This window comes from Staurois parvus, unplaced genomic scaffold (assembly GCF_062004578.1).
Source record: "Staurois parvus isolate SC_StPar_1 unplaced genomic scaffold, SC_StPar_1.0 ptg000548l, whole genome shotgun sequence".
Classification (NCBI taxonomy): domain Eukaryota; kingdom Metazoa; phylum Chordata; class Amphibia; order Anura; family Ranidae; genus Staurois; species Staurois parvus.
In genome coordinates this window covers 12294525-12321234 of record NW_028318344.1, presented here as the reverse complement: position 1 = coordinate 12321234, position 26710 = coordinate 12294525, and the positions used below count along the sequence as shown (strand labels likewise).

The following is a 26710-nucleotide window of genomic DNA, read 5'->3' as shown; positions in this document are numbered from 1 at the left end:
AAGTTCAGCTAAAGACACACCAAGCAAAAAAAAAAAAAAAAAAAAAAAAAAAAAAGGATATAACGATATAATAGATCTGTCTACGAGTGGCTTTTCTTGCATTCAGCAAGATGAGAATGAGACTCAGAAACCACTCTGTCCCCTTAGACCTGGGCTTCAACAACCATGCTGTTAAAGCCAGTGACTGAGATGTAAGCTGGAACAGGAGGCCCTAGGAGAGCAGGGGTCTGTGTACCAAGTTCTTCTGGGCCAGTTTGGTACAATGAGAATCACCAGCTCCTTCTCTTGCTCTATTTTGCAGAGCGGTCAAGGCAGACTTTTCACCTAGAGAAGAAGGTGCATGCTTGTTCCATGCCAAAAGGATGTTGTATTGCATTCTGCAAATCTGACTGTCTTTGCAGTCTTGCAGCAAATAGAAGAGCTGAGTTTTGGCTGAGAATTTGAGGCCTGGTTTGAGCGGAGAAGGGGCTCTACTTGGAAGTCCCAAAGAAGGGTGACTTTTAAGTCTTCCATTGTGGACGAAGGGCCTCCCCTCTATGGCATATTTGATGTACAGTGCATATAAAAAGTCTACACACCCCTGTTAAAATGTGAGGTTTCTGTGATATAAAAAAATGAAACAAAGATAAATCATTTCAAAACGTTTTCCACCTTTAATGTAACCTAAAAACTGTACAACTCAATTGAACAACAAACTGAAATCCTTTAGGTGCAGGGAAGTAAAAATAAAAAACTAAAATAATATGGCTGCATAAGTGTGCACACCCTTAAAATAATACTTTGTTGAAGCACCTTTTGATTTTATTACAGCACTCAGTCTTTTTGAGTATGAGTCTATCAGCATGGCACATCTTGATGTGGCAATATTTGCCCACTCTTCCTTGCAAAAACACTCCAAAACGTCAGATTGCGAGGGCATCTCCTGTGCACAGCCCCATTCAGATCATCCCACAGTTTTTCAATCAGATTCAGGTCTGGGATCTGGCTGGGCCATTCCAAAACTTTAATCTTCTTCTGGTGAAACCATTCCTTTGTTGATTTGGATGTATAAAATAAATTTAGAAAAGCGCCACACTTTTACCCTTAATCAATAAATAATCCACTATAGCCGCAACTCCGAAACCCAAAAAAATATTTGCCATAAATATAGAAAAATATATAGGAATGCGCTAAATTAAATATAATAAAGTGTCCATAATAAATACGTGAAAGTCCAAACACCATAAATAAATCAAAAATTCATCTTGTGAAACTCATAACACTGATCAATCCACCACCAAATAAATTGGATAAACTCACCAGAGCTAAATGCTGATCAGATTATAGAGCAGCACAAGCGCTTTTGCTCTGGGAGCGATGAATAAAGCGATATCCAGACTATACATGCAATATTCTGCAGTGGTATTCACATTTCCAGGTATTACGTAGCAATACTCCATAATGATGGACAATATCTCAAAGTAAGGACCAATACTCTGCAGCCAAATCTCCCAGGATGAGCAAGTAAGGTGTCCAGACCGACACCAGCTTAGACTGCGTTACACAGCACTGGTAATGGACAAGCCCCGCTCACCGCGGATCACTGCCGACAGTCAACAGGGAACGTCCTGACGTCAACATCAAGTAGGCCACGCCCTATCGCTTTATTCATTGCTCCCAGAACAAAAGCGCTTGTGCTGGTCCTATAATCTGATCAGCATTTAGCTCTGGTGAGTTTATCCAATTTATTTGGTGGTGGATTGATCACGGTGTTATGAGTTTCACAAGATGAATTTTTGATTTATTTATGGTGTTTGGACTTTCACATATTTATTATGGACACTTTATTATATTGTTATATTTAATTTCGCGCATTCCTATATATTTTTCTTGATTTGGATGTATGCTTTAGGTCATTGTCATGCTGAAAGATGAAGTTCCTCTTCATGTTCAGCTTTCTAGCCTGAAGGTTTTGTGTCAATATTGACTGATATTTGGAACTGTTCAGAATTTCCTCTACCTTGACTGAGGCCCCAGTTCCAGCTGAAGAAAAACCGCAACAAAGCATGATGCTGCCACCATCATGCTTCACTGTGGGTATGGTGTTCTTTTGGCGATGTGCAGTGTTGTTTTTGCACGAAAAATATCTTTTGGAATTATGCTCCAAAAGTTCAGACCATAACACATTTTCCCACATGCTTTTGGGAGACTTCAGATGTGTTTTTGCAAAATTTAGCCGGGCTTGGATGTTTTTCTTTGTAAGAAAAGGCTTCCGTCTTGCCACTCTACTGCATATCCCAGACATATGACGAATACGGGAGATTGCTGTCACATGTACCACACAGCCAGTAGTTGCCAGATATTTCTGCAGCTCCTTTAATGTTGCTGTGGGCTTCTTGACAGCCTCCGAGACCCATTATTTTCTCGTCTGTTCATCAATTTTGGAGAGACGTCCAGATCTTGGTAATGCTACTGATGCGCTATATTTTCTACACTTGATGACTGCCTTCACTGTGTTCAATGGTATATCTAATACCTTGGAAATTCTTTTGTACCCTTCTCCTGACTGATACCTTTTAACAATGAGATCCCTTTGATGCTTTAGAAGCTCTCTGCGAACCATGGCTTTTGCTGTAGGATGCGACTAAGAAAATGTTAGGAAAGACCAGACAGCTGAACTTTATTTGGCGTTAATCAGGGGCACTTTAAACCATGGCAGGTGTGTACTGACTCCTATTTAACATGGTTTTGAATCATTTTGAAAAGATTGCTTAATTCTAAACACAGCTACATCCCCAGTTACAAGAGGGTGAGCATACTTATGCAACCATATTATTTTCATTTTTTATGTTTACCCCCCCCCCCCCCCCCCAAAAGATTTCAGTTTGTTTTTCAATTAAGTTGTACAGTTTATAGGACACATTAAAGGTGGAAAAAGTTCTGAAATTATATATCTGTCTCTTTTTTTACATCACAGAAACCTGACATTTTAACAGGGGTGTGAAGACTTTTTATATCCACTGTATATACCTCAAGAAGCCTGACTGAAAAATGCTTAGGATAATGCTAAGAGCTAACTAGCTGTTACGGTTCACGTTTACTATCACAGGACTGAGCACTGAAATGCTGAGCTCAGAGCTACTGTATCAGGGGAGAGAAAGTGCATGTGTGGGGGTTTGAATCAGAGAAAGAACTCGCTCCTGTGATGGTTAAGGTGAACTGTAACAGCTAGGAGTCTCTCAGTAATATCCTGAGAGTTTTCCAGTCAGGCTTCATGAGGTATGTAAATGGCCCACCACTGTAGCAAAGGCATTATTCATCTTTGGTCAATGCTGCACAGATTGCTATTATCTACGGACACCCCTTATCTGCATAAGCAGTGTTTTGGGAAGGGTGAACTGTGCCTTTAAACCCCACTGGGATTTGCACAGCCAGAGACCAGGTGCTGTTTCAAAATAGCACAAGGACAAATAAGTCCCAAAACAGCACCATAAAAAGACAATAGGGACTCTATTTCAGTAAAGATTCACCTTAAACACCCCTCTGGAATACTGTAGGGATACTTAAATCATGCTGAAACTCACAAAAGACCAAGCATTGGACAACATAAAAGACCCAGTAAGATCAGGGTCATGCAAGAAAACACACTTTATGTCATGGACTGAATAAACTATTCTCCCCACCCCAGTGCTCCATCAGCAACAATGAACTTCACTTATTTGCTTTCCTTTGGTCTCTTAAATAGTTCATTGAAAGTGTTTTGTTTGATACATTCAAAAAATACCTGCTGAACCTGTTAGAACTCTTGTAAGCCAATAAATTCCTGTGCACTCTGCCTCTGCTGACCGTTACCAGTGCTCTCCATGGACTACAGAACAACACAACACTATGCTATAGAGGTGAGGAGGAAGGGTGTTCTGTAGAACGTACAACTTGTCCTAGAATGACTATTCTTTTCTTCCAGCTAGGGGACATTGTCACCCTAAAGCGTACTACTGGCAGGACCGCCAGGGGAAAATAAAGAAAAAAACAAGCCAGAATGAAGAACAAAAATTCAACTATCACATACACTTTAAGGTCTGGTAAGATGCAAAATATTAAATTTTCTTCTTCAGTTTAGTTACACTTTAAAGGTTAAGTTCACCTACACAGAAAAATAATAAATGCACATATTTTGGCAAAAAAAAAAAGAAAAAAAAGTGCATTTACTATTTTTTCCTGCAGTAGCCTGGAAAGCATTGCACCCGTGATCAGTAATGTGGGCTCCTACAGACACGTCCGCCGGCCTTCAGCCCATACCTCTGTACAGGACTTTCTGTTTGAAAGCCGGAGGACATGTTGGTTGACTAAGAGCATGCATTAGTGCCCCCACAGCCCACTGAAACTACAAATCTGCGTGCTGTGGTGGAAGGTGGTATTTGTAGTTTATTCTTTCACAGGAATCTGAATGAATGGTGTAGCTGTGTGTGCGGATCGTCACACAGCCATGTTTTTAAAAGTGACAGAGGGTGTGAGGCAGGAACTGGAACATGTTAGATTTTCCACACTAAATAGGGGTGGAACATGTAACATGTTCCAAAGGTGAACTTGGCTTTTAAATGAAACTCTCAAAGTCAGTAAAAAACATTTAGATCAGCCAAATGTGTATTGGATTGTACCAAGTTGTTTTTAAACAGTACAAAAACTACCAGAACTTCCACTGTATAATACATTTTAAAACTCAATTTTAATAAGGGAAGGGAAAAACAGTCTGTAGTTCAACAATTTCTGTAAAAAAAGAAAGGTTAACCCCAATTTTTTTTCAATAGCAAGGCTTATTTTGCAATACCACACATGCTAAAAATAAAACGTTTTTATCTCCTTTAACAAAACTGCAGTACTTCTTTCAATTTGCTGTCCTCACCTTTAAGAAGCTGCCCAATAAGTAGTGTATTGGGTCCTTTTTCTGAACTTTGCACCAACGCATTTGCGATTTTGGTAAGATGCCCCATAAAGCCTTTTCTCCGTCCACCTTCAGACCTAAAACATTTTAAATAATATAAGTTGCATAGCAAAAATACAGGCTTCAATAAATTTTGAATAGACTGCAAATACAAAAAAAAAATGAATCTCATCTGAAGAGGCATGGTTTCTAAAGTGTGAGTTTAGGGCTCAAATGTAAAGTTTATTTGAAAGTCTGAACCAAGCTATATTGTATTATATTATACTGTATGGGCCCATGCACACCGCTGCATTTACACAACTGTGCTGCATAAGGATCCTTAAAATCTGTGGTCAGCAGTTTCTGCATGTATGGATTTAAATGTGTGTTAACACATGCACATGAATACATTTTTTTAAATTCCAGCTAGACAAAATAAGAAGAGTTTCACAGACTGAGGGCCAATTCACACTGACTTGCACTAAAATGAATGTACATTTCCATTCATATTAGTCGCGTTTTAGCGGACATCTGTTGACATACATTTTGACATACATTTTGCATTTTAGCGCAACACAACATTATGGTGTGAATAAGACACATTAGAAATGATCATTCTTCAGATGTCCTTCCGTTGATCTTGGTTTTACAGCTGCGCTAAAATGCACTGGCACTTATACATTTACAGGTCTAAAAATATAGTTAATATGGAAGCACATTCTGACTGCTAAGTGCTTTTTTTTTTCCTTTTAGATATCAGTAAATTAATCATGGCTGTATGCATGCGCCTTTATGGTCAGCAGCCATCTGATTACAAAAATAAGGATATGGTGCAGAATCCGTTTGCTCAGCAGGGGATCAGTTTGCTGATCCTCCACTGAGTAGAGAAAAGTGGGCGGATGAAAGGTCTGTCTCTGCTCCACTTATGCAGCGCAAACATAGACAGAGCCTGCTCTGCTATACGGGCAGTTGAAAGTAAGCGGACCAGCTATCCTTTTACACCTGACTGCCGTCTGATGCGATCAGAGGGAAACCGACACCCCCTTCTTTTTCTTTTCTTTTTTTTTTTTTAAGCGGATTGGATTGGAGGTAGGTGTAAACGGACACGAGCCTGTTTACATCCTCTACTACATAGAGCCCAAGTGTTATCACACAGGTGCATCTCAGTAAATTAGATCAAAAAGTTATTTTTTTCAGTTATTGAATTAAAAAACTGAAACTCATATTATATAGATTCATTACACACAGAGTGATATATTTCAAGCACTTCTTTCTTTTAATGTTGATTATTATGGCTTACAGCTAGTGAAAACCCAAAATTTGGTATCTCAGAAAATTACAATATTGTGAAAAAGTTCAATACTGTAGACTCATGGTGTTGCACTCTAATCAGCCAATTAACTCAAAACACCTGTAAAGGTTTCCTGAGCCTTTAAATTGTCTCTCAGTCTGGTTCCTCAAGTTAGACAGTTATGGGGAAGACTGCTGACTTGACTGTTGTCAAGAATACAGTCATTGACACCCTCCATAAGGAGGGCAAGTCACAAAAGTTGTCATTGCTAAAGAAGCTGGCTGTTCATAGACTGCTGTAACCAAGCATATTAATGGAAAGTTGAGTGGAAGGAAAGAGTGTGGTAGAAAAAGGTGCACAAGCAACAGGGATAACCGCAGCTTTAAGAGGATTGTGAAGCAAAGGCCATTTAAGAATTTGGGGGAGATTCACAAGGAGTGGACTACAGCTGGTCAGTGCCTCAAGAGCCACCACACACAGAAGTACCAGGACATGGGCTACACCTTGTGACAAGCCACTCCTGAACCAGAAGCGTCTTACCTGGGCTAAGGAGAAAAAGGACTGGACTGTTGCTCAGTGGTCCAAAGTCCGTTTTTTCGGATAAAAGTACATTTTGAATGAGTGGAGAGGCACAGAATGAGTGGAGAAGCACAGAATCCAAGTTGCATGAGGTTCAGTGTGATGTTTCCACAGTCTAATGATTTGGGAAGCCATGATATCTGCTGGTGTTGGTCCACTGTGTTTTATCAAGTCCAAAGTCAGCGCAGCCCTCTACCAGGAAATTCTAGAGCACTTCATGCTTTCCTCTGCTGACCAGTTTTATTGGAGATGCTGATTTTATTTTCCATCAGGACTTGGCACCTACCCACACTGCCAAAAGTACCAATACGGGGTTTCATGATCATGGTATCACTGTGCTTGATTGGCAAGTAAACTCGCCTGACCTAAACCCCATAGAGAATCTGTGGGGGATTGTCAAGAGGAAGATGAGAGACACCAGATCTAACAATGCAGATGAGCTGAAAGCCGTTATCAAAGCAACTTGGGCTTCCATACCACCTCAGTTCACACTATACTGTACATGGACATACGTTTCCGAAAGCCAACAGTTCTGTATTAAAAATCCCCTCTTTTATTGTAATATTCGACTTTTGAGATACTGAATTTTCGGTTTTCACTAGCTGTAAGCCATAATCAGCAAAAGAAAGAAATGCTTGAATTATATCACTCTATGTGTAATGAATATTTATATGAATTTCACTTTTTGAATTGAATTTCTAAAATAATGAGCTTTTTGATGATATTATAATTTATTGAGATTCACCTGTGTGTATACACACACACACATATATATAACATACTATATTGCCAAAAGTATTGGGACACCCCTCCAAATCATTGGATTCAGGTGTTCCACTCACCTCCATGGCCACAGGTGGATAAAATCAAGCACCTAGGCATGCAGACTGCTTTTACAAACATTTGTGAAATGGGTCACTCTCAGAAGCTCAGTGAATTCAAGCGTGGTACCGTGATTGCTTGTCAACTGTGCAATAAGTTCATCTGTGACATTTCCTTGCTACTAAATATTCCACAGTCAACTGTTCGTGGTATTATAGTGGAAGCAACTGGGAACAGCACCAATTCAGCCACAAAGTGGTAGGCCACATAAAATGACAGAGCAGGGTCAGCGCATAATGCGCAGAAGGCGCCAACTGTCTCCAAAGTCAATAGCTAAAGACTTCCAAACTTCATGTGGCCTTCAGTAATTGCTGTGTAGAGCGCTTCATGGAATGGGTTTCCATGGCCAAGCAGCTGCATCCAAGACTTACATCATCAAGTGTAATGCAAAGCTTCAGATGCAGTGGTGTAAAGCACGCCGCCACTGGACTCTAGAGCAGAGACTTGAGTGACAAATCACGCTTCTGGCAATCCAATGGACGCTTCTGGCAATCCAATGGACGTGCCTGGGTTTGGTGGTTGCCAGAAAGGTATTTGCCTGACTGCATTGTGCCAAGTGTAAAGATTGGTGGAGGAGGGAATTATGGTGTTGGGTTGTTTTTCAGGGACTGGGCATGGCCTTCTAGTTTCAGTGAAGGGAACTCTTAAGGCTTCAGCATACTAAGACATTTTGGACAATTTCAAGAGTCCTGATCTCAACCCGATAGAACACCTTTGGGATGAATTAGAATGGAGACTGTGAGCCAGGCCTTCTCGTCCGACATCAGTGCCCAACCTCACAAATGTGCTTCTGGAGGAATGGTCAAACATTCCCACAGACACACTCCTAAACCTTGTGGACAGCCTTCCCAGAAGAGTTGAAGCTTTTATAACTGCAAAGGGTGGGTCAACTCAATATTGAACCTACAGACTAAGACTGGGATGCCAGTAAAGTTCATGTGCGTGTAAGAGAAGGGGTCCCAACACTTTTGGCAATCTAGTGTGTATATATACACAGATACATACACACAAATAAAAATAAAAATGTTATATATTCTATACACAATAAAAACTTACTGTTCTTTTTCATTATCCTCCCATGCTGAAAGTATCCTCTGTACAAGCTGACATTTCTGTAAAAGCTGGCATTAAAGAAAAAAAAATTTAATTAATCCTAGATTGTTTCTACTACAGAAGAATTTTATTTTTATAAAAGTTCTTTATGAATATTAACACAGGAGACCAGCGACAATGCGCAACTCTTTTCTGGGGCTGGTGTTTACAAATGAGAGGTACAGGTTCAATTCTTCATGAACACTAAAGGACAGAACTAAAAGGTATGCACATGTGTTTCTAGATATCAACTTTAGAACCCTATTTTCAGTTTTATTTACTGTAGCCTTGGTCCCCTTGCTTTGTTTCTTACTTTCATTGAAATATGAAATGTCCAACTGTAGCATAGACAGAGACATGGAAGCTCTATGCCTTTTCTATTCCATTCAAATCTATGGAAAATATTTTGGCTGGAAGTCTATTTCAGAATTTGAAAAGAAGCCAAAATCACAGCAATATTTATGTAAATTCCTCAATACCTGTACAATAATGAGGCTTCCAAGTGGAAGACTGACAATTTTCGGTGAAATTGATCGCCATCTCAATTTATCGACTTAAAAATACGTTTTAATATACAGTGGCTATAAACGGTGGAAAAAGTTCTGAAATTATTTATCTTTGTCTCATTTTTTTTACATCATAGTAACCAGACATTTTAACAGGGGTGTGTAGACTTTTTATATCCACTGTACTTATCAAAAATTAAGGTTCTTTATTATACTAAATAAACTTCAATGTAACTTGAGATTATGTGACAAAAAGAATACCCAATACAATTCAAATGAAATGTTCTTACATATTTAACCAGTTCATTTTCTTGGACTTCGCTTTCATTCGTTTCTTGAATAGGGATTGAATTTAAAACCGTTGTGATGCAGACTTCAATTTGTGAGTGCAAGAAGTTATTGTACATGTACTTGAAATACAAATTCTGAAACAAGGAGATACAAGCATTAAAAGGAACTTAAAGAAAAAAAAAAGTTATTTACACATGCATACTTTATATCTATACACTTATTAAAAGATGTAAAAAGGAGTTGTAGTTTTTCCCTTCATTTCAGCAAGATATAGTTTAAACCTGTCTACCCTATAAGAGAGGTTTTTCTAACCACATGGTCCTAAAATAAATGCAGGTTGGATTTAGTTAGTGCAGGGTTAGTTAGCATTGCAGTAATGTGCATTTCAGAGCAATTGTGAAGCTCAATGCGGTGCCATTCTTTTAGAATTGCATAAGGAGTCACAAGTACAGTAGGTGCCAATGAACTTGCACAACAGCACACCATAATGCACACCACTTGCTTTATGGTGTTTATTCTCAATGGGCTTCCACGCACTGGAAGCCCATTCTTGATGAAATGGCTGTCATAATGCAACACATTAACTTGAACAAGGTAGCACACAACAATGGGCTAGCATAGTGTTTAAAAGGAGCCTTAATATTTTGATTTGCAGATGGTCAAGCGACATGTCGGCTATGAGGACTTGGGAAGGTGCTTCCCAAAATGCCAGGCAGTATGTATTTCCATATGGCTTTAGAAACTGTCATATCAGCTGTTATGTTTGAGAACACAGAAACGTGTTTAAAAGCAGTTTAGATTTTAATGACACCTTTACTGTTAAAAGTCAATCAATATGTTGAAAAACACATACACAGTATAATAGCCTTATGATTAAGGATTAAAAAAACAAAAAACTTTCAAAACAACATTTTCTGCATGTTTTGCTACCCTGCACTGTGTTGATCTAACCCACCCCTCCACTACATACTATTTATCACCAAGTTCACCTGTATGATGCCACAATGTTTACATGAGGCCGGTGCATCTTCTACTTCCTGCTGCCTGTACATGCGTGTAGTAAAACCCCATCGATGTATACAGGAGCGGGAGACAGGTCTGTAAAAGTGTAAGGTGCACCATTGCGTATGCGTAGGAAGCAAGACCCAGACCTAGCCTTTAGTGACACTGCTCCTCATCTCTCTCTTACTTCCAGCGATGTCAGCACATACCACCAATCTGCTCCCAGCACAGCAAGTCTCCTATCAAAAATTTACTTCAGTAGATAAAGTGACATGTAGAAGCCACAAATAAGTAGTGAGAGGGTACATTATATGCTTGGAGCCAATAGCTGGTATCTGCAAAGAGCAATGCAGGTTAGAGAACAGCAGTACTGTCACTGAATGACAGGTCCACGCTGAGGGTAGGTACAGTCTTTTGGATAAACCAAAATGGTACCAAAACCTGGTGCTTCCACAGTGGCAGCAGGTAGGTAATAACGTTTTGCTTCTACACGTGCTGTAGCATAGACATTTAAATGAAGACCAGTACCATTCACATCAGTCATATCCAATAGAAAGCAAATGAATGGTTCATGCAATCTGTTCAGGAATCATAAGCCTGTATTGCAATGTGGACTATAGCCCCATCAGCTCACACAAAATCCCCCTAAGTTTCTGATATGACTTACATAGGCACTGCAATTCTTGGCCTCGCAACTCACACCAACAACCCTACAACCTCTGTGGCTGGTAGGAGAGACTACATTTTGCATGCAGCTGACACCACCCCCTCACCACCACTGTCACGGCACAGCCCAAAACCACTCTCTTCACCAATGTTCCTGCAACCTCCTCACCATGCTTGCAACTTCCCCACCACTGTGCTTTAAGTCAGTCCCCTGCGCTCCCTCCACTGCAGCTGATGCCCATCCTCCTCCCCCTGGACCACATGGCACATCAACCATCATTGTTACCACCAGCTCTACCACATTTCCCCACTTTACTTGCCACTGCACCAACACCATCCTCAGTGCTCGCAACCACTGTACCAATGCACATATCTGTATATATACAGACTCTAAATTTCCCTCATGAAAAGTATCACTCTCACCCTTGAAAGTGCAAACAAAATATAAATAGTATCTTTTCAATGCTCCCTCGCACCCACTAGTAAAAAATAAACACCCAAATCAAAAAAATATTCACATATAAGTCCAAAATATATAGAATCAAAAAAATATATAAAATAAAATAAAATAAACACCCAAATCAAAAATGTTCACATATAAGTCCAAAATATATAGAATCAAAATAAAATCTTTCCAATAATTAGTGTTTTTCAGACGTTTTAAGAAACAGTCCCCTTTGCCGAATTCCAACCCAGGACCTCAAATTCAGAATACCTCAGAAAAAATAAAACTCAATATAGTGTATTATCATTACAATAAGGAAAAAAACACTCGTGAAGACTAAAAGTGATTCCTCCAGGGCTATCACCCGTGGTAAACAACACTCCAAAAGGTGATAAAGTGCAGCACTCCACACTAGTGTTACCATCCAAATGGGCTAGTACCATTATCCTCTAAAAAAATATATATATAGTGTCATCTCTCTTGTGAGAATAAAAACTATTACCCTCTTGCAATGCAGACCAAGCAAAATTCCTTCCAAACAGTCCAGAGTTTATCCTCTTCAGAGGCTTCTATTTTCTCCCAATCCTTCTTCCCAGTTCCTCAAACAGGGGGGCAGATAGTACACAACTCAGTGAAGTATATATAAAAGCATTCACAATTTATTACAATCTTACATTGAAAACGCCAACGTCCATCCTCTCCCACAGTCCATAACTATGAATTCCAGTGTTCAAGATGGCCGTGCCGCTACTTCCGGTTTGAAATCATATAGTACGTCCTTACGTCCTTGACGCGTTTCGTCACTTCCGACTTGTTCACAAGGGTTCCGGACGTCCTATGTGCGGCTCCTCTTATCCTACTCTAAGTGCTGGCAGGATAATCGAACCTCCATCTTTACTCATGGCAACATCCGCCACTTACTAAGTCTTCTGAATACGATTTTCATAGTCGGAAAGGCGGACTACAATCATATTAAAATATATCTACGGCTCACGAATAATTGCAATATTCACCTATAGGAAAACCCAAGGATAATACTATACTACCCAGAGCAATATAAAGTTACAAGGAGACCCTTCCCACACTCTCTTGCTCCCCCTACTGTCCTAAGTTAAATGGCAACAAATAATATCATCCTACTATTAACTTATAATAAACATAAAGATGACAACAATATTATTATGTAAATATAGAAAACACCTCCCTCCAATCCTAATCATTACCACTCACTAAATCATATAAATAGTATGCATCTCCTTCCTACAATGAAACCTTATATAAACTCTAAAGCCACAAATAAACAAATAATATTAATTCCCTCTCACCATAAGGGTACGGACCCGAAGCATAAAACTACATATAATATATAAAATGTATAAAATACTCAATATAAGATTTTAATGTTTCCAAAAACTCCAATAAATAACAAGTATACTATCGCTAGCAACTCCAATATAAAGCCAACTCCCTTTCTTTTAAAATTTAAAATTAAAAATTAGAAATCAGAAATAAAACAATTAAGATCCAGTTCAATATTCAAACCTCTAGGTTTTAAAGTGCGTAATTTATAGATCCAAAATGTTTCATTTCGAGAAAGCATCTGAATTCTATTCCCCCCTCTCCAATGAGATTCTACCATGTCGATCCCACAGAATTTTAATCCACTAGGGTCAGAATTATGAAATTTTTTAAAATGTCTGGCCACATAATGATTACTTTTCCCTTTAGCAATATTACCTACATGTTCTTTCAATCTTTCAGATAGGGCCCTTTTTGTCCTGCCTATATACTGCAGTTTGCAAGGACATTCTAACAGGTAGGTAACATATTTAGTACTGCAAGTAATAAATTTCTCTACATCGTACCTTTCCCCCGTATTGCACGACATAAAGTTATTAATCTTTCTATCTTTAATGTTTGTAATTTTACATATCTTGCACTTTTTACATGGGAAAAACCCTGTCAAATTGAACAACCTCATACTCTTCTTATTAGGGGGTGAGATGACCCCTTTCACTAAGCTGTTTCTTAAATTACTGTTTTTTCTATAGATAAAAGGTGGTCTACTTGGAAGAAGGGAACCTAATATCACGTCTTTTTTTAAAATCGGCCAATACCTGCTAAAAATCTTTTCCACCTCTCTGTACTGGCAATTAAACCGAGAGATAAAAGCAAATTCCACTTTTTTATTTACTACTTTTACTTTATTTTCTTTAATAATTTTCCCCTCCCCTAAATAATTTTTACTAATTTGAAACCTCATGTTCTCTAATTTTATAGGATCATATCCTTTCTGTATGAAACGTTCTTTGATAATGTTCGATTGTGTGATATAATCATCCAATCTCGAACAATTCCTCATGATCCTGGAGAACTGACCTTTGGGGATTCCCTCAATCCATTGAGGGTGATGACAGCTATTAGAAGGGATAAACCCATTCCTGTCTGTCTCTTTAAAAAAAGTTTTGAAATGTATTCTATTATTATATTTAAAAATATTGAGATCTAAAAAATTGGCCGACTGTGCACATATATCCTTAGTAAATCCCAATCCGAATTCATTATTTCCAATAAAATCCAAGAATATTTCCAAATTTTCAACCGTTCCCTCCCAGACCACCAAGATATCATCAATAAACCTTTTCCAGACCTTTAACCCCTCCCAATACCTTCCATATATTTCCTTCCATTCCCACCTGGCCAAAAAAACATTAGCCAGGCTGGGCGCGAACTTCGCGCCCATAGCCACGCCCTTTATCTGTTCATAAAAGTCTCCTTGATGCCAAAAATAGTTTCTTCCCATACTAAATTCTAAAAGTTGCAAGATTAATTTTCTTTGTTTTCTATGCAAATTCGTATATTTCTGTAGGCCCCATTTTATAGCTGTGATTCCGTCATCATGCTTTATACTAGTGTATAACGAATTTACATCAATAGTAATAAAAATAGTCTCCTCTGAGACCTCCATTCCTTCCAGAATGTTAATCACATCCTGGCTATCTTTCAAGTATGAGGGCATCTTCTTAACTATGGGCTGCAAAAAGAAGTCAACATATTGCCCTATCCTTGAATGGATGGAGTCTATACCATTTATAATGGGTCTTCCTGGGGGTTTTTCAAGGCTCTTATGTATTTTAGGCAATATATACATAAAAGGTGTTTTACAATGTGTAGGGATGAGATATTTCGCTTCTTTTTCATTTAAAATCTTATCTTCCTTGGCTTTATTTATTATTTTCTGGAGCTGCTTCCTGTAAAGATTAATAGGATTTTTTGCTATTTTCTTATATGTTTCTGTATCACTTAAAATTATCCTCATCTCCTCCTCATAACTGCTTCGATCCAAAATAACAACCCCTCCACCCTTATCCGCTGGTCTAATCACTATGTTATTTTTCTTCTTCAATGACATAAGGCCTTGTTGGAACAATTCTTCCTCCCTAAATTTTCGAAAGCTCACTCCATATAGGTAATCAACTACCATCTGTTTGAAGACCTCTAAATTCTGATTTTTTGAATTCACAGGATTAAAGGTAGACTTGTTCCTCAGATCACTATGTACAAATAATGATCTACCTATGTGGTTGGCGGATAAGGATGGACCTGGTAGTGACGCAAAATATTTCTTAATGTTAAGTTTTCTAATAAATCTATTAACATCAATATATGTTTCAAACTTGTTTAAATTTGCCTTAGGGGCAAACTTTAAACCATTATCCAATACCTTAATTTCATTTTCTGTCAACGGATGGGAGCTTAGGTTGTAAATCCCTTCTCCTAAGTATTTTTCCTTTTCCTTTTGTTTTCGCTCTCTTTCTCCTTCTCCACATTCCCTGGATTTCTCTCTCCCTCTTCCCAATTTTGGGGGGCATGTCCCTCCCAATTGTCCCTGTAATTGTTTGGGGGATATCTGGGTCCTCCTTTTCCCCAATAGGGTGGACAATTGAATGGTCTCTGAGGGGGTGGAGGTGGGGGCGGGAAATTGGGTGGTCTCTGTGGAGGTGGACCCCATGGTGGATGACCTCTGTATCCCCCTTGAAAATTTCCATTACCTATATTCCTATTATACCTTGGGCTATAGTATTCCCCATTCCATCCTTCAAAGGGTTGGAATCTATTGGAGACCGGGACATTGTATATTTGCCTCGAAGGGCTTACACCTTTCTGATTATTTTTTCCATAATTTTTCAATGGAGATTTATATTCTCTTTGTTTCCCTTTCTGCTGATGGGGGCCTTTTTTGTAAACACCCCCTGATGGACGAACATCCTTATTTTCTACTTTTTCCCCTATAGGTGAAGAAGCAGGAGAAGACTCAGTTGAGACACACTGTCCCATCTTTACATCCTGCCATTTGTATATTTTCTGACATTGGAAATCTCCCATGTCTCTCACAAATTTCTTATGTTTTTTCTTTTTAATCTCACCATCTTTTTTGTTTAATTGTTCATGCAAAGTTTTCATTCGTTCATTGTATTCCTTACTTTCTTTATATACTTCCACTTTTTTCTTAAGTTCCCCTAATTTGGATTCTACTGCCCCCAACTTTCTTTTCTTCCTCTCGATAAGTAAATACATCAGTTGTTTCTCACATGTATGAAGGAAAGCTTTCCACTCTGCCATAGAGGCCTCATCAAATAAACCATCATTAGGTCCTATCTCCCATCTTAACCTTCGGGGAACGATTCCCTCCAAAATATATTTTTCGAAGGTCACCATGTCCCACCATAATTGAAGTTTTTTTTCCATTACGTGGCCTACTTTTTTCACCAATAGTTCTAAATTCTCATCCGAAACTGATTGTGTAGTAGTGAACACTTCTTCCAAATTTACTTTCCTATTTTCCATAAAGTTAAATATCTCCATAATGCTTTATAATTACTCAAATCAAAATATTTACCAAACCTTCCCCTAGAGTGACCAACACCCCCTGGTGTGTAAATATATATATATATACAGACTCTAAATTTCCCTCATGAAAAGTATCACTCTCACCCTTGAAAGTGCAAACAAAATATAAATAGTATCTTTTCAATGCTCCCTCGCACCCACTAGTAAAAAATAAACACCCAAATCAAAAAAATATTCACATATAAGTCCAAAATATATAGAATCAAAAAAATATATAAAATAAAATAAAATAAACACCCAAATCAAAAATGTTCACATATAAGTCCAAAATATATAGAATCAAAATAAAATCTTTCCAATAATTAGTGTTTTTCAGACGTTTTAAGAAACAGTCCCCTTTGCCGAATTCCAATCCAGGACCTCAAATTCAGAATACCTCAGAAAAAATAAAACTCAATATAGTGTATTATCATTACAATAAGGAAAAAAACACTCGTGAAGACTAAAAGTGATTCCTCCAGGGCTATCACCCGTGGTAAACAACACTCCAAAAGGTGATAAAGTGCAGCACTCCACACTAGTGTTACCATCCAAATGGGCTAGTACCATTATCCTCTAAAAAATATATATATAGTGTCATCTCTCTTGTGAGAATAAAAACTATTACCCTCTTGCAATGCAGACCAAGCAAAATTCCTTCCAAACAGTCCAGAGTTTATCCTCTTCAGAGGCTTCTATTTTCTCCCAATCCTTCTTCCCAGTTCCTCAAACAGGGGGGCAGATAGTACACAACTCAGTGAAGTATATATAAAAGCATTCACAATTTATTACAATCTTACATTGAAAACGCCAACGTCCATCCTCTCCCACAGTCCATAACTATGAATTCCAGTGTTCAAGATGGCCGTGCCGCTACTTCCGGTTTGAAATCATATAGTACGTCCTTACGTCCTTGACGCGTTTCGTCACTTCCGACTTGTTCACAAGGGTCTCCTTGTAACTTTATATTGCTCTGGGTAGTATAGTATTATCCTTGGGTTTTCCTATAGGTGAATATTGCAATTATTCGTGAGCCGTAGATATATTTTAATATGATTGTAGTCCGCCTTTCCGACTATGAAAATCGTATTCAGAAGACTTAGTAAGTGGCGGATGTTGCCATGAGTAAAGATGGAGGTTCGATTATCCTGCCAGCACTTAGAGTAGGATAAGAGGAGCCGCACATAGGACGTCCGGAACCCTTGTGAACAAGTCGGAAGTGACGAAACGCGTCAAGGACGTAAGGACGTACTATATGATTTCAAACCGGAAGTAGCGGCACGGCCATCTTGAACACTGGAATTCATAGTTATGGACTGTGGGAGAGGATGGACGTTGGCGTTTTCAATGTAAGATTGTAATAAATTGTGAATGCTTTTATATATACTTCACTGAGTTGTGTACTATCTGCCCCCCTGTTTGAGGAACTGGGAAGAAGGATTGGGAGAAAATAGAAGCCTCTGAAGAGGATAAACTCTGGACTGTTTGGAAGGAATTTTGCTTGGTCTGCATTGCAAGAGGGTAATAGTTTTTATTCTCACAAGAGAGATGACACTATATATATATTTTTTTAGAGGATAATGGTACTAGCCCATTTGGATGGTAACACTAGTGTGGAGTGCTGCACTTTATCACCTTTTGGAGTGTTGTTTACCACGGGTGATAGCCCTGGAGGAATCACTTTTAGTCTTCACGAGTGTTTTTTTCCTTATTGTAATGATAATACACTATATTGAGTTTTATTTTTTCTGAGGTATTCTGAATTTGAGGTCCTGGATTGGAATTCGGCAAAGGGGACTGTTTCTTAAAACGTCTGAAAAACACTAATTATTGGAAAGATTTTATTTTGATTCTATATATTTTGGACTTATATGTGAACATTTTTGATTTGGGTGTTTATTTTATTTTATTTTATATATTTTTTTGATTCTATATATTTTGGACTTATATGTGAATATTTTTTTGATTTGGGTGTTTATTTTTTACTAGTGGGTGCGAGGGAGCATTGAAAAGATACTATTTATATTTTGTTTGCACTTTCAAGGGTGAGAGTGATACTTTTCATGAGGGAAATTTAGAGTCTGTATATATATATATATTTACACACCAGGGGGTGTTGGTCACTCTAGGGGAAGGTTTGGTAAATATTTTGATTTGAGTAATTATAAAGCATTATGGAGATATTTAACTTTATGGAAAATAGGAAAGTAAATTTGGAAGAAGTGTTCACTACTACACAATCAGTTTCGGATGAGAATTTAGAACTATTGGTGAAAAAAGTAGGCCACGTAATGGAAAAAAAAACTTCAATTATGGTGGGACATGGTGACCTTCGAAAAATATATTTTGGAGGGAATCGTTCCCCGAAGGTTAAGATGGGAGATAGGACCTAATGATGGTTTATTTGATGAGGCCTCTATGGCAGAGTGGAAAGCTTTCCTTCATACATGTGAGAAACAACTGATGTATTTACTTATCGAGAGGAAGAAAAGAAAGTTGGGGGCAGTAGAATCCAAATTAGGGGAACTTAAGAAAAAAGTGGAAGTATATAAAGAAAGTAAGGAATACAATGAACGAATGAAAACTTTGCATGAACAATTAAACAAAAAAGATGGTGAGATTAAAAAGAAAAAACATAAGAAATTTGTGAGAGACATGGGAGATTTCCAATGTCAGAAAATATACAAATGGCAGGATGTAAAGATGGGACAGTGTGTCTCAACTGAGTCTTCTCCTGCTTCTTCACCTATAGGGGAAAAAGTAGAAAATAAGGATGTTCGTCCATCAGGGGGTGTTTACAAAAAAGGCCCCCATCAGCAGAAAGGGAAACAAAGAGAATATAAATCTCCATTGAAAAATTATGGAAAAAATAATCAGAAAGGTGTAAGCCCTTCGAGGCAAATATACAATGTCCCGGTCTCCAATAGATTCCAACCCTTTGAAGGATGGAATGGGGAATACTATAGCCCAAGGTATAATAGGAATATAGGTAATGGAAATTTTCAAGGGGGATACAGAGGTCATCCACCATGGGGTCCACCTCCACAGAGACCACCCAATTTCCCGCCCCCACCTCCACCCCCTCAGAGACCATTCAATTGTCCACCCTATTGGGGAAAAGGAGGACCCAGATATCCCCCAAACAATTACAGGGACAATTGGGAGGGACATGCCCCCCAAAATTGGGAAGAGGGAGAGAGAAATCCAGGGAATGTGGAGAAGGAGAAAGAGAGCGAAAACAAAAGGAAAAGGAAAAATACTTAGGAGAAGGGATTTACAACCTAAGCTCCCATCCGTTGACAGAAAATGAAATTAAGGTATTGGATAATGGTTTAAAGTTTGCCCCTAAGGCAAATTTAAACAAGTTTGAAACATATATTGATGTTAATAGATTTATTAGAAAACTTAACATTAAGAAATATTTTGCGTCACTACCAGGTCCATCCTTATCCGCCAACCACATAGGTAGATCATTATTTGTACATAGTGATCTGAGGAACAAGTCTACCTTTAATCCTGTGAATTCAAAAAATCAGAATTTAGAGGTCTTCAAACAGATGGTAGTTGAGGACCTATATGGAGTGAGCTTTCGAAAATTTAGGGAGGAAGAATTGTTCCAACAAGGCCTTATGTCATTGAAGAAGAAAAATAACATAGTGATTAGACCAGCGGATAAGGGTGGAGGGGTTGTTATTTTGGATCGAAGCAGTTATGAGGAGGAGATGAGGATAATTTTAAGTGATACAGAAACATATAAGAAAATAGCAAAAAATCCTATTAATCTTTACAGGAAGCAGCTCCAGAAAATAATAAATAAAGCCAAGGAAGATAAGATTTTAAATGAAAAAGAAGCGAAATATCTCATCCCTACACATTGTAAAACACCTTTTATGTATATATTGCCTAAAATACATAAGAGCCTTGAAAAACCCCCAGGAAGACCCATTATAAATGGTATAGACTCCATCCATTCAAGGATAGGGCAATATGTTGACTTCTTTTTGCAGCCCATAGTTAAGAAGATGCCCTCATACTTGAAAGATAGCCAGGATGTGATTAACATTCTGGAAGGAATGGAGGTCTCAGAGGAGACTATTTTTATTACTATTGATGTAAATTCGTTATACACTAGTATAAAGCATGATGACGGAATCACAGCTATAAAATGGGGCCTACAGAAATATACGAATTTGCATAGAAAACAAAGAAAATTAATCTTGCAACTTTTAGAATTTAGTATGGGAAGAAACTATTTTTGGCATCAAGGAGACTTTTATGAACAGATAAAGGGCGTGGCTATGGGCGCGAAGTTCGCGCCCAGCCTGGCTAATGTTTTTTTGGCCAGGTGGGAATGGAAGGAAATATATGGAAGGTATTGGGAGGGGTTAAAGGTCTGGAAAAGGTTTATTGATGATATCTTGGTGGTCTGGGAGGGAACGGTTGAAAATTTGGAAATATTCTTGGATTTTATTGGAAATAATGAATTCGGATTGGGATTTACTAAGGATATATGTGCACAGTCGGCCAATTTTTTAGATCTCAATATTTTTAAATATAATAATAGAATACATTTCAAAACTTTTTTTAAAGAGACAGACAGGAATGGGTTTATCCCTTCTAATAGCTGTCATCACCCTCAATGGATTGAGGGAATCCCCAAAGGTCAGTTCTCCAGGATCATGAGGAATTGTTCGAGATTGGATGATTATATCACACAATCGAACATTATCAAAGAACGTTTCATACAGAAAGGATATGATCCTATAAAATTAGAGAACATGAGGTTTCAAATTAGTAAAAATTATTTAGGGGAGGGGAAAATTATTAAAGAAAATAAAGTAAAAGAAGTAAATAAAAAAGTGGAATTTGCTTTTATCTCTCGGTTTAATTGCCAGTACAGAGAGGTGGAAAAGATTTTTAGCAGGTATTGGCCGATTTTAAAAAAAGACGTGATATTAGGTTCCCTTCTTCCAAGTAGACCACCTTTTATCTATAGAAAAAACAGTAATTTAAGAAACAGCTTAGTGAAAGGGGTCATCTCACCCCCTAATAAGAAGAGTATGAGGTTGTTCAATTTGACAGGGTTTTTCCCATGTAAAAAGTGCAAGATATGTAAAATTACAAACATTAAAGATAGAAAGATTAATAACTTTATGTCGTGCAATACGGGGGAAAGGTACGATGTAGAGAAATTTATTACTTGCAGTACTAAATATGTTACCTACCTGTTAGAATGTCCTTGCAAACTGCAGTATATAGGCAGGACAAAAAGGGCCCTATCTGAAAGATTGAAAGAACATGTAGGTAATATTGCTAAAGGGAAAAGTAATCATTATGTGGCCAGACATTTTAAAAAATTTCATAATTCTGACCCTAGTGGATTAAAATTCTGTGGGATCGACATGGTAGAATCTCATTGGAGAGGGGGGAATAGAATTCAGATGCTTTCTCGAAATGAAACATTTTGGATCTATAAATTACGCACTTTAAAACCTAGAGGTTTGAATATTGAACTGGATCTTAATTGTTTTATTTCTGATTTCTAATTTTTAATTTTAAATTTTAAAAGAAAGGGAGTTGGCTTTATATTGGAGTTGCTAGCGATAGTATACTTGTTATTTATTGGAGTTTTTGGAAACATTAAAATCTTATATTGAGTATTTTATACATTTTATATATTATATGTAGTTTTATGCTTCGGGTCCGTACCCTTATGGTGAGAGGGAATTAATATTATTTGTTTATTTGTGGCTTTAGAGTTTATATAAGGTTTCATTGTAGGAAGGAGATGCATACTATTTATATGATTTAGTGAGTGGTAATGATTAGGATTGGAGGGAGGTGTTTTCTATATTTACATAATAATATTGTTGTCATCTTTATGTTTATTATAAGTTAATAGTAGGATGATATTATTTGTTGCCATTTAACTTAGGACAGTAGGGGGAGCAAGAGAGTGTGGGAAGGGTCTCCTTGTAACTTTATATTGCTCTGGGTAGTATAGTATTATCCTTGGGTTTTCCTATAGGTGAATATTGCAATTATTCGTGAGCCGTAGATATATTTTAATATGATTGTAGTCCGCCTTTCCGACTATGAAAATCGTATTCAGAAGACTTAGTAAGTGGCGGATGTTGCCATGAGTAAAGATGGAGGTTCGATTATCCTGCCAGCACTTAGAGTAGGATAAGAGGAGCCGCACATAGGACGTCCGGAACCCTTGTGAACAAGTCGGAAGTGACGAAACGCGTCAAGGACGTAAGGACGTACTATATGATTTCAAACCGGAAGTAGCGGCACGGCCATCTTGAACACTGGAATTCATAGTTATGGACTGTGGGAGAGGATGGACGTTGGCGTTTTCAATGTAAGATTGTAATAAATTGTGAATGCTTTTATATATACTTCACTGAGTTGTGTACTATCTGCCCCCCAGTTTGAGGAACTGGGAAGAAGGATTGGGAGAAAATAGAAGCCTCTGAAGAGGATAAACTCTGGACTGTTTGGAAGGAATTTTGCTTGGTCTGCATTGCAAGAGGGTAATAGTTTTTATTCTCACAAGAGAGATGACACTATATATATTTTTTTTTAGAGGATAATGGTACTAGCCCATTTGGATGGTAACACTAGTGTGGAGTGCTGCACTTTATCACCTTTTGGAGTGTTGTTTACCACGGGTGATAGCCCTGGAGGAATCACTTTTAGTCTTCACGAGTGTTTTTTTCCTTATTGTAATGATAATACACTATATTGAGTTTTATTTTTTCTGAGGTATTCTGAATTTGAGGTCCTGGATTGGAATTCGGCAAAGGGGACTGTTTCTTAAAACGTCTGAAAAACACTAATTATTGGAAAGATTTTATTTTGATTCTATATATTTTGGACTTATATGTGAACATTTTTGATTTGGGTGTTTATTTTATTTTATTTTATATATTTTTTTGATTCTATATATTTTGGACTTATATGTGAATATTTTTTTGATTTGGGTGTTTATTATTTAATGCACATATCTGCACTCTCCACCACTGCAGTGATATGCCCTTCCATATTTCGCCTGTTCAACAATTAACCACAATTTGACAGTCTGTACTTCAAAGTATCTACATACAATGAAGTTGTGTAAGCTATCTTAAAAAAAATATACATGCAGAAGAAAGGTCATACTTACCAGCATGGTGTTGATGGAATCAAGTCTTATAAGTTCTTGATTTAAAGCCCTGTTGTTTGCATTAATTGTGCTAGCAAGCAATTTCACTACATGGAGCCGAGTATTCCCTAATGGTGGATCGAGAACGCCCCAAGTTGTAAGTAAACTTTGTTTCTAGAAAGAAAAGAGAAAAAAATGTCAAGATGTTTACATTCATACAAATATATAGTGGGTTTACTTTGAATAAAGCATTGCTGGAATCATTTTCTATGCTAAAGTCTATAGTGCGGACACAAGAGGATCAATTTACAAATGCATGGTTTTATATCTCATACTAAATTATGTCCCTATATTGAAGTGATACTAAAGGTTCAGCTTTTTTTTAATAAAATATTTCATACTTACTTGCTCTGTGCAATAGTTTTGCACAGAGTAGCCCTGATCCTCCTCTTCTCGGCTCTCCTGACTCCTCCACCCCTCCCCCCCTTCCGCAGACTGGCCCAGAGCAAGCTGCCTGCACTGGGGGCATTCTTGCGGGTTCCCTCCCGAGCTACCTCTGTGTGTCCATAAGACACAGAGAACAGCTTGGCCTCACCCTCGGCTCCCTCCACACTGGCTGCGATTGACAGTAGATGGAGCCAATGGCTCCTGCTGCTATGTCTCAGCCAATGAGGAGGGAGAGACCCAGGAGAGCAGCTGCTCTCGTGCTCATCACTGGATCAAGCTTGAGTTATTGGAGGGACTGAGGGGGGGGGGAGCTGCACACTGAAGGTTTTCTTTTTACCTTTCATGCATTCTATAAAGGTAAAAAAAAACCTTCAGTCCTTACACTAAGTTGCAGTAATGACAATTAAAGAGACAATTTTCACATAAGGAGTGACAAGGGAATTTCTCTGAGAGGTTCAAATGGGGATGTCTGCAACAAAGTAACGTGTATTCCTGCGCTTGGATACATTGAAAAGAAAAAAAAAAAAGAGGAAAGCTGCTGTCACAGGAAGACACAACCAACCTCACAAAATCCAAATCAAAAAAGGGCAGTGCTAATCAAAGTGACAGTATAACCAAAAAGTGCTCCTATAACAAAAGTCCAAAATATGTGCAAAATAGTGCATCCAGACGATCCAAAAGAAAGCAAAAGTGCACATCAATCCAATACCATTGAAGGAAAAAGGAGAACACCTCGGAGGTCCAGTGGTAAAAATTAAGTGGATCATACACTTGACATAATCAGGGGTGTGGCTCCTGACGTCAAACATAAGACGAAACGCACTGGACACCACCTAACATCACCACACTGATTATTGATTGAAAGGAACGCTATGTTTTTGTGTATGCTGCAACTTTGGAAACGTTAATGCCTGTTTCTTTTTAACATGTGAGTGCAATGTTGCTGTTTTAATAAATTATATTTAGAATATACTGCACTATGAGGTTTTGTGTTTTATCGGTTTATGAACTTGGGAGGAGTCTGAGTGGAGTCCAGGGTTGGAACGGCATCCCATCGTCAAATAAGGATTGGTTTGGGGCTATTCTGATTATGGTAACCATCCACTTACTTTTATTACCACCTGACCTTCGAGGTGTTCTCTTTTTTCCTTCAATGGTATTGGATTGGTGGGCATGTCTTCCTTTTGGATCTTCTGGAAGCACTATTTTACACATATTTTTTACTTTTGTTAAAGGAGCACTATTTTGTTGGACTGGTTGTTGGAAGGTCCCGTTAAAACAAAGGGGGAATGCCCAAAAATCATCGTATATCCCTGCACAAAATTCTTACCAAAGAAATGAAACATGATAGGTCTCTGAAAAAGAATGAAAGGTAATATTTTGCCCCTTGATGGTACATAAAGCCAGAAACCTTTCCACACCACACTGGAGAAAAGCCAAAATGCACCCCATTACATACGGTCATGGAAGAAACTTAAAAAGATCTCTGTCCTTCAGGACTTGGGCTTCAACAACTATGCTGTCAAAGCCAGTGACGGTAAAGCAGGATACAAGATCAGAACCTGCAAAGTCTGGTCGACCTGAAAGAGTCCATGGCTCATCTGCAAAGAGATTTACACTGTTTACATGCAAAATTTCCCTGCCAGCCCTTCTTGGGCTGGCAGGGAAATTGGATGGAAGGTATGGATCAGGGAAAAATTATCCCAAATAGGCATTCACCACAAAACACCTAAGCATCCCTAGTGTGTGATATAAACCTGTCTGGCTTTGTTGTTGAATCTGCATGGCAAGAGATCCACATCTGAATTCCCCCTTTGCAGAAAAATCTCCATGAACACCTTTGGGTGAAAGGCTCAATATCCCTTATTCAGCTGTTAATGACTGGGAATGTCCAACTGACAATTTTCCAGACTGGGAATGTGCAATGTAGAGAAGGTATGGAACGTGACATTCTGCCCAAAAGCAGTTTAGGTCCACTTCTTACTAAGCTGCACAACTTCATATCCCTGCTTGATGGATTGCGTATGCCACAGCAATGAAATTGTCATACTGCACCCTAAGACTGGCAGACCAGTGAGGGAGAGTCAGCCGACACACAAAATTCAAGGATGTTGGATCGGCAACTTCTGCTCCTCTGATTAGCACATCCACTAAACTGAAAGGTTCTCCAGACAACTCCACAGCCTGACAAACTGGCATTCTTTGTCATTACTTCCAATTCATGGGAAGGAAGGATCTTCCAGCATTTGTGTGGATATCTACAATTCCAGAGCTGACCTGGTTTTCTGAGTCAGAAGCATTGTCAGATCCAAGGATTTCAGCGGTTTGTCCCAAACTGAGAGGATATTGAGTTGAAGTGCTCTGGAATGAAACTGGACATATGAGACAGTATCAAAAGTGACTACCATCCTCATGCAGACCCCAATCAAGGGAATTTCCAACAACCTCAGAGATTTCACCTGGGGTCAAACACACAGGCATTTTTTTTTCCTAAGGAAGCAGTACCTGTGCAGTATCGGGCACCAAGCCTTAATACTCCTAATGTTACATCAGAACTAGAGCAGACTTT

At 38.3% G+C, this 26710-nt stretch overlaps 1 protein-coding gene across 4 annotated transcripts in view; it reads right to left on the bottom strand.

Moving 5' to 3' along the window:
- Positions 1-26710, bottom strand: part of LOC149451185 (serine/threonine-protein phosphatase 6 regulatory subunit 1-like) — a 280567-nt gene that overhangs the window by 113920 nt on the left and 139937 nt on the right. For all 4 annotated transcript variants that reach the window (XM_089691024.1, XM_089691026.1, XM_089691023.1 and 1 more), the window contains exons 9-12: positions 23716-23868; positions 9541-9675; positions 8709-8773; positions 4883-4998 (exon numbers count right to left, since the gene is read on the bottom strand). In XM_089691024.1, coding sequence (XP_089547150.1) covers positions 4883-4998; positions 8709-8773; positions 9541-9675; positions 23716-23868 — 469 coding nt within the window. The remainder of the gene's footprint in view (positions 1-4882; positions 4999-8708; positions 8774-9540; positions 9676-23715; positions 23869-26710) is intronic.